At 45.3% G+C, this 12,887-nt stretch overlaps 1 protein-coding gene across 2 annotated transcripts in view; it reads left to right on the plus strand.

The window, feature by feature from the left end:
* Window positions 1-12,887, plus strand: part of SIDT1 (SID1 transmembrane family member 1) — a 49,026-nt gene that overhangs the window by 19,956 nt on the left and 16,183 nt on the right. For both annotated transcript variants that reach the window (XM_048047607.2, XM_066990418.1), the window contains 9 exons: window positions 1,258-1,379; window positions 2,330-2,500; window positions 2,706-2,751; window positions 5,601-5,702; window positions 6,852-6,935; window positions 7,507-7,600; window positions 8,642-8,713; window positions 9,011-9,104; window positions 10,077-10,120. In XM_048047607.2, coding sequence (XP_047903564.2) covers window positions 1,258-1,379; window positions 2,330-2,500; window positions 2,706-2,751; window positions 5,601-5,702; window positions 6,852-6,935; window positions 7,507-7,600; window positions 8,642-8,713; window positions 9,011-9,104; window positions 10,077-10,120 — 829 coding nt within the window. The remainder of the gene's footprint in view (window positions 1-1,257; window positions 1,380-2,329; window positions 2,501-2,705; window positions 2,752-5,600; window positions 5,703-6,851; window positions 6,936-7,506; window positions 7,601-8,641; window positions 8,714-9,010; window positions 9,105-10,076; window positions 10,121-12,887) is intronic.

Here is a 12,887-nt window from a genome sequence, read left to right on the forward strand (position 1 = left end):
TTCAAGAGGGAAGTGTTTTGCTACAGTAAATAAAACTCCCATGTGATCCTAGAATGACTAAACAAGAATAAACGTGAAATTTTATTCTTTTAGACTTGTGATCGCATTTGCAAAACCCTTCTGCTAAACCTTATTTCTGGTATCCTCAGTGTAAGCATAGCTGCCTTGCTGGTGTCTGGCCAGCTCTGTATGTTTTCTCAGAAGGTGTCACCCCCTTTTACCTTCTCTATGCATGGAGGATAGAAAGTTGAGATAGGTATGTTGAGACTTCCACTTGAAAAGTTCAAAAGGATTCTCTCTAGGCAAGATGTGGTGGCTTTATTTCTTATCTACCTGGTATGTTTTCATTGACTTAAAGGCCTCCAATCAAGATGTACTCTGTCTTCTGACTAAAACAAGGCATGAGCTTGCACAACTCGTGAGCAATTCATGCAGCACTGGAGAGGGAGGTGAACAAGGTGTTGCTTTGAAATGGAAATGGGGCCATGGCCACACCAACTGCTTGCCTGCTTTTCAAAGCAAATAGAAAAGTGAGGGCTGCCTTCTTCACAGCTGTCCTACCTCTGCCACTGTGTGGTGGCTAGACAATATAAGGCAAGACTTCAGCTGCTGGTACAGTGGGCTATGCTGGGAGCCTTGCTCATAAACCAAAGCATCCTTCCTTGGCCCATTGAGGGCAGTCAGAAGTGTATTTCTGTTTTATTAGCTGGTGTAAATATGGGTTATGATCATCTGAGTGTCTGTAACAACAGAGATAGATGCTGACTGCTAACCTGCTTTTTCATCCCTGACTTTTAATGCCTTCTTCAGTAATTTTTGTGACTTCCCCAGTAGAGTTGAATGAGTTGGGGACATAAGAGTTCAAGCAAAGAAATCCTAGTTTGTAACCTTGGGTGATTTTTTTGTTGTTATAAAATTAAGGGGGAGTTACTCAGGTTGCTCCTAGTTGGGTAAGCAGAAACTACTAAACTTTCTTCCTCTTATCTACTGCATTTGTTCACTGTGTCTTGTCTAACAGTCAACTCTGGGTTAGAAACAGGGCTGTGATTCTGGATCAGAGCAGCAGGAATGAGGTGCTTCTTAAATGACCTCTGGATCTGAGCAACTGGTTCAGTGACAAACTGATTCATCTGTGGATATTGCCAACATCTATGTCAGTCTAAGGACAGGGATGTGTTCCTCTCACCTGGGTTTGGAGTTGTCTTGTTTGTTGCATTCTGCTAACACCTACCTGTTCTCTCCTTTCTCTTTACACAGGTAGATGCAGTGCGCGTTTATGTGAACAGCAGCTCCGAGAACCTCCAATATCCTGTCCTGTTTGTAGTTCGCCAGCAGAAGGGAGTATTGTCATGGCAGGTCCCACTAATTTTTCGAGGCCTGTAAGTACTGAAGTCTCTTTTTTGTAACACGTTGGTCTACCAGTTATATCCAGCAACAGCCTTCCTCTGGTGCTAGCTCTGTCCACTAGTGTGGACAGCTTGGTTACAAAGCATACTTGGTCACTCTCAGCTGAACATAGGATGACTGTGATCTGGGAGGTAACCTCATATTTGGCAGCCTGCTTGGTTTCTCAGCTATGTACACACAATACCAGGGGACATGTCTGCTTTGGACCTGCCTGTGTCACCAGTCAGCAGAGTCTGCCAAATGGTGTTGTTATTTCCACAGCTGCTTATGTTGTATGCAAGTTTTTCTAGGCCTCTAGTTTGGACCAGGGTTTGAAAAAGCTCTTGAAAGAGCCCCCTAACTGCAGGGTTACAGTGTATTTTGGGGATAAGATTCTATTTCTCATGCCAGATACAGTTGAGTCTGAGGTTGGTTTTGGAGTATTTTCTTTGTTTTTGTGAACATGATCCTGTTGTGTAGCTTCAGCAACCCCAGAGCTAGTGGCACTGCAAGTATTGAGACTTGGAAGGCACCTTAGACCATCTGAGATGTGAAGCTTCATCATGTAGCTGAAATCCTGGCAGCAGGAAGCCCGCAGTGTCTTGTCTGATGCAGGAGGTGGTAACAACAACACCTGTTCTGAGCTGTTCCTCTCTCTGAAGCTGTCAAATGGCAGATGTGCTAGATCAGCGGTTGGCACGGGCAGCCTGGAGGGAAGTGAAATGCTGAGGATGGCCAGCATAACCACGTGCATACCATAAAAACAACAACAGAGATGGAGTTTGAGCTCTGAATAAAAGGCAGAACAATCTGAAAGGCCAAGACCAATATTTCATTTATGCAGGCAGGGAAAAATCACATAATTTGTAAAACTGCAGAACAATGTCTTAACTACTGTCTTTCCACCTAACTTTCCCTTCTGTCTTTCCACTGGCTGTTACAGCTACCAGAGGACCTACAATTACCAAGAAGTGAGTCGGACCCTCTGTCCCTCGGAGCCAGCACCTGAGACAGGACCATCTGAACAGATTATATTTGTGGACGTTGCTTCCATGGCACCATTTAATATTGCGTATGAGCTGCTAGTGACCAGGCTTGAGAGCTTCCAACTTGAGTAAGCTGGAATGAGTGAATGCAAATGCAATTGCTTCATCCATCTGTTATACAGGGATTTGGTCCATACTTTTACGTTCCCTTTCCTTCCCAGAAAATAATGAGTTTGTTTGTTTGTTTGTTTTTTTTGCTTAATCTGAAAGTGCTCTGTGTATATTCCAACTCTGAAAGCTTTAGACTTCAACACGCTGGCGTTTCTTTTGTAGGACCAACAAGCCCTTTAACTTCACTGCCAGCCCTTCCCAGCCCCAGGTAAGGAGGAGTCCTGCATGGTGTTGCTTGTATGTCTTCTCATATCTAAATGGCTCACATGATCCTTTGTTAGAGATGGCAAAAGCCTTATGTGGCTGCGTTGTTTCCCACTTAGGATGCGAGGAAGTTTCCTTCCTGTTGGTCTTTTTTATGTAGATATAGTGAAGAGGTAGCAGTGTCTCAGATACACTGACTGACATGTTTGGATCCTCTTGCAAAACAACTGAGTGCACCAAAAAGTATGACTAGAACAAATGAATGGTATCATACAGTTCAGGAAATTCCAGAAATGTGTAGAGAAGTCCAAAGACCATTGGACTATTGCACTTTTTTGGAAGTAAGATGGTGTGCACCAATGTTTTGTTCTAGCCAGCACTGGTTCAGTTGCCCTGGAAAGACTTGCTAAGATGCAGTTCTTCATCAGAGAGATCCAAATCAATAAATGAGCTGTAAAGGTACAGCAGAGCTCAAAGCCCTATTCCTTATTCAGGGAAGCAAGTCAAGGTGTGAGGTGATAAATGAAATGCCTGATAAATCTGGTTATTAGTTTGGTAGAGAGCTGCACATCTTGCTGAGCAGCCTTGTTTAGAGCCCTGCAGAAACTTCAAGTCCTCCCTTGAATAAAAATGCTGTTGGCATTTTCATATACAATAATATAGTAATAGCTATAGTAATACAGCAGGTTGTGGAGCTGAGAAAGTATGTAATTTACCCAGGCTGCCTGGTACTCCATTTTTGCTGTTGCAATCACTGTTAGTAACATCACCTAGTTTTAGGTTTCCTATAATCAGGCAAACCAGTTAATCTGGTCTCAAGTGTCTTATGCTGTTTTGCAGATGAATACAATGTTTTGCACTACAGAAGCACATGAGGTGACGGTTCTTTTGTAAAACCTCACTAATTAGGATTGTAACTTGAATGCAGAGTGTTTAGGATCTAAACTGGGAATTAACATTGTGACTTCAGTCTGTTATTTGTCATGATGAATAATATGAGATTGGTGACTTTAATTATAGGCCAGATGTAGAGAGTGCAAGATGAGTGTTTCTTAGTTGATATAATGCTGTTATTTTTTTGTAAATCAAAGTATTAAATCATCTGCCAAAAAAAAAAAAAAAAGAAAAGAAAAATCTAGACAAGTGTTGTAATAGCATAAAGACTGGAAAAAGACAGGCATAACAATTGCTGAGTTGTCACCCAGAACCCAGCTCATGCCTGAGGGTGGAAGAAGAAATTAGATACACTTGTAAAGGTCAGGAGCGTTGTCAGGATGCGTTTATACACTCGCTGTCTGTGCAGGAGAGTACTGTCAGTCTTGGTGCCCCTTACGGTAACTCTGCACTCTGGTATAAGCATGATTTTAGAAGACAAAGAGAGGGGTTCTCATGAGTGATTTCCTCAAGTATCTGAAGCTCTCCAAGGGTAGTGCACCTGGGTCATCAGGGAACTCAGACTGTCGGAGTCATTGCTTGGCTGAGATAAAATGTTGTCTGCTAAAGAAACCGGCTTGGTGAGTTTTCAGTTTGAGAGGACTTGTGGCCTCAGAGCCAGTGCTCCCTTAGGAGTAGAGGGACCCTGCTTTAGTAGAAATGGACAAACTTGGGAAAAGCCTGGGTCATTTCTGACTTATCCCTGTCCTTCCAATTTGGGGTCCTACTTCCTGGGAAGAGGGCAGGGAAATCCAGCTCGTTATTGAGTTTTATGTGACATAAAGGGACCTTTCTAGGTGAGAGTGTCTCTTAGAGAGCTGCAGGAGCTGCCTGCCTGGGGTAGCTCCCCTCCCCATGGGCTCTGCCTGCCCTGGGGCAGCAGCAGCAGCTCCTGAAGGTGACCATAAGGAAGGGTGGGAAGTGGCTGGTGGGAGTCCTCTGCTTTGCATCCCCTCCAGGATGGGGTGAGGTGCCCATCGGGCCCCTTGTGGTAGCCGTGTCGGTGAGCCTGAACTCTTAAGGTCTGGGCTCCAAGCAGGGTGGTGGGAGCCTCTGCAGCAAGCCTGTCCACAGGCAGGAGCACAGAAACCCTCACCCAGCAGCTAGCAATGGTAGTACATCAAACTCTTACTGGATAAATATACAATCACATTCCCTGGGACATCTTTTGCCCAAATCTGAAAAGGCCTCTGCAGGGACAGGGGAGTGCATCTCCTGACACCGCAGACTGTCCTGTGGACTTGCTCAAAACATGTCCCTCTCTCCAGAAGGGAAAGTAAGAATATCAGCAGGTGTTGTTTTCTCCCAGTTTTTCCAGAGCTATAGCTGAATTATTTTCCAAGCTGAAGTGAGAAGACAATGCCTCCATTGCTTCCCCAACTGTCCTTGAAAACAAACAAAAAATCCATATCCTACAGTCCAGTGTCAAGCATTCATTTATGAAACTCTTGATTGAGTTCAGCCATTTGACCTAATACATTTCATTGTCACTGTCTGAGCCAACCCATCTGAGATAAAACTCCATGACATGCTCCATATGTAATGTCCCAACAGTAGTACAGAAACATCTGGAAATTGCTCTTTGCAGTATAAAATGGAGCAGACTATAAAAATGAAGTTGCTTTAGCTTGACCAGGTGGAAAAAAGCTTAAGGGGAACAAAAGCTATGCTGCATCTTGCATGTTGAAAATGTCTGTCTAGTGGTGCGCTGTGCAGGGAGATAAAAGTGATCTGTACCTGTTTAATCTGGTCTTCTCTACTGTAAGGTCATAATATTTGAAATCTGAATTTTTGTGTAAGCCCACTACATCCAACCCAAAGTCCAGACTGGGCTGTGCAGGTGCCTTAGGGAAGCTGTGAAACTATTTTGGCAGAGGTGATTTCTGGACTGTAACTCTCAGTACTCTGCTTTCTCCTCAGTACTTTTTATACAAGTTTCCTCAAGATGTTGATTCAGTTATCATTAAGGTGGTGTCTGATGCAGTCTACCCATGTTCAGTTGTCTCTGTCCAGGATATTGTGGTAAGTCTGAGGGGAGGAGGGTGAGGAGCTGTCTGCTGTCCTTCTGTGAAAACCTATGTGCCCCAACAGAGAGCATGACTCTAAGGAGGGCTTCACCCTATCATAATGGTGGTGAAGGGAATACCTTAAAGAGGAATGAAAGTCCTGTGGGAAGGAGGCAAAGACAAATGCTGAGTTCAAGCAGCTTATCCAGAGATTTTTAGTTATTGATATTTACTTATTGAGAATTTTATTTATTGGCAAAATAGCGAGCAAGTTGTTCCTCTACAGTCTGCCTAGAGGGCATTTGTTATCATGCTCTCCTCATGAGGTTTAGCTCTTTACTACCTTGTGGCACAGGTCTGTCTCTCTGTGGGGTGGTGTTGGCTGGGATGCTGGCAGCTGAGTAGGAGGATAGTGCTGTTTCCTTGACTCTCCCTGGCTCAAGGCAGCATGGGGAACTTCTAATTTCCAGCCATGAGGTCTCTCCTCCTTTCCATTTCAATCTTCTCTCTTCCCTCTTGCAATTATTCATTCCCTTTCCTTGAAAGAGGAGAACAGCTGCTCCCTGCCAAGGGAGGTTGGCTGTAACTTGCAGCTGGGAAATAGCCCCCCATTTCTCCTCACTCCCCACCTCCCTGGATGGTGCAGGGACCAGCATTGTGGGAGCAACAAGGCAGTGAGAGGTGCAAGATGCCTTGGCTACCGGCTCTGAAGTCCCAGCATTTGCCTTTAATACCTGGGGTGGGGAAAGAAATGGGTAACATCAACTTCTGCTTGCATCCCCGTGTTTGAGTGGCAGAAGGGCAGGAGACAAGAGAGTGACAGGTGTTTGTTCAGCCTAGCAGGTAAAGAACTAAGAACTGTAGTGGCAAAGAGTAAAATGAGTCCAAGCACTTGGTTTATGGTACAGACCACAAAGCATGCAACATGCTAAGTGTACAGCTGAGTGTATGTGCTGCCCTTTGGGAATGTCAGAGAGATTGATCTGACTGAATCCTCATCTGGAATTTAATCATAGCCCTCTTGAGAGGATGACAACAGTAGTGAGTTCAGGCAAACTGCATCTTCAGAGCAGCTTTTCTAACTTCTGAATGGGTCCTTGTTGTCCTGTTCCCTTTGTCACCCTACATCTACTTGTGTGTCTGGCTTGACTCTTGTCTGTTTTAGTGCCCAGTGTATGACCTGGACCATAACGTGGAGTTCAACGGTGTTTACCAGTCCATGACAAAGCAGGCAGCCATCACGGTGCAGGTGAGACTGACTTTTGTCCAAGTGATGTTTTTCAGTGGCTTGTCCTCTGTATCCCTAGTTCTCTTCTGTTGATTCCAGGAAGGGTGTCTGCTTTCATTAGATCATCTGTTACAATGGAAAGGAGGGATTTTACCTTGACTACAAAGCATTGCTTGTGTTTGTTTAGGTAGATGTGTTATGCCTTGGGTGCTGGCACCGTAGGTCAGCATGGCTGCAGCTTCTGTGAGCAGGTGTCTTCTGTTTGAACCTTGGCTTTTCTACAGTGAGCGATTATGATAGGGCCTTTTAATAAACAAAGCTTCAATAGATGGTTTATATTAATTAAAATAAATGCTTCAACATTGGTTTGCTTGTACTGGGACGTAATGTAATGAATGCTGGTGAACTCATCTTATTGTAAGCAAGAATGAGGGGAGCCAGAAGCCAGGCTCTGTCCAGACCAGGCAGGTCTCTGTGGGGCTGCTGTCTGTGTAGCAATTAAAACCTATATCTAGCCTTTTGGAGCATCACCTCGGCCTTGTATGGAGGGAGAGGCTCCTTCACTTCGCATGGATTTGTCTTCTCTGTGCAGAGAAAGGACTTCCCAGGTGAGCAGTTCTTCGTTGTGTTTGTCATCAAGCCAGAGGATTATGCCTGTGGGGGTTCTGTGCCTTCTTCCATCCACGGTGAGTTGAGCTGGGGGTTGGATTTCGTTGTTCGATCTGGGTGATGGAACAGCAGAAATCTTTTGGGTCCTGCCTGTGGGATGGCAATATATAGCTGTATCTTATCCAGGTAACTGTGAGGAAGGTTGAAGCAAAAATGTGTCAGGGAGGCTAACAAGTTCTTATCAATCCAGGAAATGTCTGTAGAGAACAGCACCTGGCTTGTTGGGGTTATATGCTCTTGTGAGGAGTGACTGGTGTCTTGGGAGATAATGGAGACATCTAGGCGCTACTGGATGCAGCTTTTTTCTTGTTCTTTTCCTTCTTTTCCCCCACTCCTGTTTCGCTGTTATTCTCCTGCCTGCATGGAGGCCCACAGCAGTTCCTGCAGAAGGCATTTTCTCCCATTGCTATCTTGGGATCTATGACTTGGGGGAGCAGGAAACAGTAATAATTTTTTAGAAATAATTTATGAGACTGATTCCAATGCTTTCCCAAGTCAGAAAACAAATATATCCACTTCCTGGGCAGTAGTCATCACCACTCCTATGATGTCTGAAACTGGAACGAGGGTGCAGCTGTCCTCATAAGAAGTGGAGTTTATTTCAGGTCAGGTACACTCCTGTCTTCAAAGCTGGGTGGCTTTCTCTCTGTAGGAAAAGTAAGATTTCAATCAGCAGATATACTTGACTTCTGTAGTTCCACCACTGCCACACTACCTGTCCCCTGCCTCCCCTCTCGCTGACCCTCAAAAAAAAAAAAAGTCACATTTTGGGTGTCTTATCCTAAAGCTGTCAGCAGAGTCGACCAACTTATGGAAGGCTCAACCATAGGTTTTTTTTTTTTTTAAGTCTGAAAAATAAGTTGTGGCTGGATGGGGAAAAAAGGAAAACAAAACAAAACACTATGTAGGCAAGTCTGGGAAAGGTTTCTGCAAAGCCATGCAAAAATTATAGTGAAAAGCCAGACCCTGTTTTTGCAAATGCAGAGAACTGAGATCAGGGCCAGAGGCCATTAATGTTTGACCATCTTTACATTTGCTGTACACTTTGCATCTCACAGGAAATGTCAACCGTACCTGGAACCTACAGCGGACAAAGAACCTTCAAGTGACGATCGTGCCCTCTATTAAAAGTCAGTGTCTCTGTGCAGAGCAGTGCAGCTTTACGGTGGGGGAACTTGGTGCTTCTGTGGAGGAGGGTATGGCTGGTCTGGCAGCCCTGTCATGGGATGGTGTCATGGGACTGGTTAGCACTGGGGACAAAGAAAGTGGGGAGAGACCTCGCAGAAGGTTCTTGTCATCTCCTCTTGAAGAAAGCACATGGGTCTGGAGAGCTGTTTGGGGCTGGGTGTTATCAGCAGGCGGTGCTGGGAAGAGCAGGGCAGACTCTCCCTGCTCTGTGGGCTGACTGCTGCTTTCTCTTTCTCCAGGGTCTGTTTACATCCAGGCCATGTTCTTCAGCTTCCTGAGCTTCCTCTCCTTTTACCTGGGCTCAGTGGTTGTTGCTTTTGTGCACTATATCAGGTGAGTCAAGGGGTTTTACAAGAACAGCCTTCTTGTTTCTCTTTATTCTTAGAAGTGCCTCATCCTGCATGGCATTTCGGGTGAAAAGGGGCAGGAAGGGGACAGCAGCCCAAAGGAGAGGTAAGATTTGCCCTTGTAGGGCAGGTAACCACTAGCACATGATGAGCCTTGGTGGGGCAGCAGGAAGGTGCTCTTAAGGTAGTGGGGATGGTGGAGTTTGTTGGGATCAGTCACTGCTGCCTGTGTCGTCAGTGACAATGATTAAGCAAATCCTTTGTCCAAAGTGTGGAAGAAGGTTTCTTCTGCATTCCTCCCTGGCCTACTGGGCAAAGGTTGGCATGAGAAGAGCCAAGGAGAGCCTTTGGCAAATAGCAGACTGGTTTTACATGAACAATGATTATCATGGAGCTTTTCAGACTAAAGGTGGCAAACTTTTCCACTGATTCAGAAGAAACGATCTTAAAAGTATGGTGCTTTGAAACAAAACAATTTCAAGATGGGGGGTTTGGCCTAACTTCAATGACGTTTCAATGAACATCTCACTGGAACAGTTCAATGAAGTTACTTAAGTGTGTGTAGCTCCTGCTACAGTGGATTCTCATGTGCCCAGTCCCCTGAGTGGGGCACCTGGGTATCAGAAGGTTACTCAAGAGTCTGTTCCCAATACACTGAGCAGTGTAGGATAGGATAATAACGTAACTGGTTGTCCTGACCCTGGTGCATGTGTAAGGGGAAAAAACTCTGCTGCTTTGAAAATGGGAGAGGTAGCCAGCAAGCAGTCATGGCAGAGCCATTTCTAGTAAAAACAGTACTCTTTTTTTTTTTAATTTTTCTTTTGTGGGTTTTTGTTGCTCTCTCTTGGTTTTAAAGCTTGCAGCATTTTGGCCTATTAGCAGTCTAGATAATTTTGCCATGGCTAGCAGGCAATGGGGTTTGTTGGCTGTTTCATGAGTGCCGTCTACTGCTTTTCAGGGTTCGGAGGAAGGCTTCATCTGGAAGATTGAGTCCTGAGGATGGTAAGCTCTCTTTTCTGTTGTGTGACAGCTTTAAGTGAACAAGACAAGTCCTAGGCAAGGCAGGAGACAGGCTGTCTGTCAAGTACCTTCTCTCTTTTCAACCATTCTTCCTTCCATGTACATGTTCCACACAGTCTCTGGTAATAATGAAAGATATTAAAGCTTCCTCTCTGCCCTTGCAAGAAAAGGCATTTGAAGCAGGGTCCACCAAACCCTGGTCTGGACCCTTGCTCTGAGGAGCTGGCTTTTGGAGGGGTGGAGGAAGGACAAGCCTTAGCTAGAACTAGTTACAGGCTAATGTTCCCAGTGCCACGTCTGTTCATTTCTAAATAAAGCAGTTTGATTTTTGGTTTACTTTTTTCAGCTCTTATGCTTTAAAATTTCCTCTGCCTGGTTTAAGAATGGAGTCTCTCTCTCTCTCAAATTAAATTTTAATTTGTTTTTAACTGGAAGTTGCAGAGAACCAAGTAAATGAATGACTAATACAGTTAGGTAGTGTTGTTTGTGTTATTTACTTTGGTATTGGATTCTGTTTACTTTATGCTGCACCCACATTTCTACATACTGCAGATTTCTGTGTTATAAAAACATAGCTGTATCAGAGAAGCTACTGGTGAAAGATGAACATTTTTGTCATGAAGACAGGGTGGCACTGGGCCTCCTGGTGAGGTGTGGGAGGTCAGCTGTTTTGTTTTGTTTAAATATTTAGTGCCTTAAAAATAGTTCAAAGCATTGGTCTGAGGGTAAAGAAACATCACTTGCACCTCTCTCCTGGGGAATGAGAGGACTTTACATTTTAGCAGCAAGAACTTGGAAGGTTCTTGGTGTGTTCTCTCTCTTTTTTCTCTCTTTTTTTTTTTTTTAAATTCCCTAGCTCCTTCAGTCTCCTAGATTTACTACTTACCATGAGCATAACTGAGTTGTGCTTAGAGGATCAGCTATGGAATTTCACTCTGACCTGGCATTATTTGAGTTAATATTTTGTCAAGCAATTGAGGACGTTTGGCTTCTCAAGAGTGGCTTCTTCAGCCACTGAGATCCACATATGCATTGCTATATGACACAAGGTGTGTGTGAAAGGTGGTCTTCACAACCACATGAGCAGGGGAGTGTAAAAATGTGATTTAAAAATATTCTAATGTTGAGTGACTGGGGATGGATCCTGCTGTCAGACAACAGCAGGTCTTGGAGCAGTGGGAAAGGCATGTGTGCTGAGGAGTTTGGGGAAGTTCAAGGGACCTGGCCAAGGCACTGGAAGGTTTCCAGGCTGGCTGCAAGGGAAGAATGTCTAAGCCCATGAGGCACAGTCTAAGCAGGGTGAGTGCAGAAGCCCCGGGGAGCACTGCTGGTGCTGCAGCTGTGAGTATAGGTGCTGAAGGCAGCTGAGAAGCTGCTTTCCAAGCTGCCCTGGCCAGAAGTGGAAATTAAGTTCTGGTGTTTGGGAAGTTCCCAGAGGAGCTGCAGGGTGTGCATACTGTGCCTAGCACAGACCCAGAGGGTGGGAGGCTGGGCTCACAGAGGGGGAGGACTGCTGAAAGGACAAAGGAGTGCAATTCCTTCACCATTTCTGGGTTTCCTCCCCAGAGCACCTGCTCCTTCTGTGACTTGTCCTCTTTCTTGTACTCCATGTCACCTTCACGTGCCTGGTACTGCATGTCACAGCCACATCCTTTTCTCTACAGAACGACATCCTGCCTACATGCTATTTCTTTCTCTGTTGTCTCTTCAGGGTGTGTGTCTGACTGACGCCTATAAACTGATAACTTGCATCTTCCCTGTCCTCCAGATCACCCAGGACATGCTGGCTTTCTGTTATTTTTTTCTCCTCTTCCCACCCTCTGGAATTTCTTTTCTACTGTGGTGGCCCTGGCTCTTGTCTTCCCCATCACTCCCTTCCCAATGAAGAAAGTGTGGATAGAGGTGCTGAACAACCTGTCTCTGCCCACTGTCTTTGAATATCCCCTGACTCCATATGCCCCTTTGGTCACTCAGCCAATACCTAGTTTCCGTGGCTAACTTTTTTTTTCTTTTTTTTAATCCCCTGGGACACCTCCCATCCCACACCACTGCTGCCTGGAGGAGACAATAGCTGGAGGAACCACACCTAGGACACTGCATTTACTTTGCTGACTCACTCACACACTGGGAAATGGGACTGAAATTAGTGGGTGAGCTGGGTCCAAAGTGACTGCTAGAGACAGTGCAGGGTGCCTCTTCTCCCTGGCACACCTGCTTTGTCCAGATTTAAAGCTTGGTTACTTGGGAGAGAAGGCTGACGTGTCATTTGAGAACATACAGCCTGCCCTTATATAAGAAGGGGAGCATCCCTATGGGACAGGACTGATGGGAGTAGGATGTCTGTGTGTCTCAGTGCTGTGAACGTGGAGAAATGCCTTTCTTGCACTCTTCCAAGTGATCTGGATTTCCAAGTTACTTTACAGCAACAGGAAGAGCTGTGCTGCGAGAGAGGGAGTGTTGCACAGCAGATGAGGAGCAGAAGGCAGATCTTGCTTGCTCCTGCAGCAACCTATGAGGATGTCCTGGCAATTCCTGCTCAGAGCAGAATGGATATCTTGGGGTGGGGGGCTGCAATATGTCGTAACCTTTCCTTGGGTGATCAGTTCACACTACATTGTCCACTTTAGAGCCCCTCTGAGCTGTTCATTGCATTGTCAGAAGGATGGGGCAGGAGGGTAAAGAAGATGAAATGGAGACCAACTGCTGGCCTATAGTGCAACGAGCACTGTGAACATGCTGAAGGAAAACA

The sequence above is a fragment of the Anser cygnoides genome, chromosome 1 (genome assembly GCF_040182565.1).
Source record: "Anser cygnoides isolate HZ-2024a breed goose chromosome 1, Taihu_goose_T2T_genome, whole genome shotgun sequence".
Lineage (NCBI taxonomy): Eukaryota > Metazoa > Chordata > Aves > Anseriformes > Anatidae > Anser > Anser cygnoides.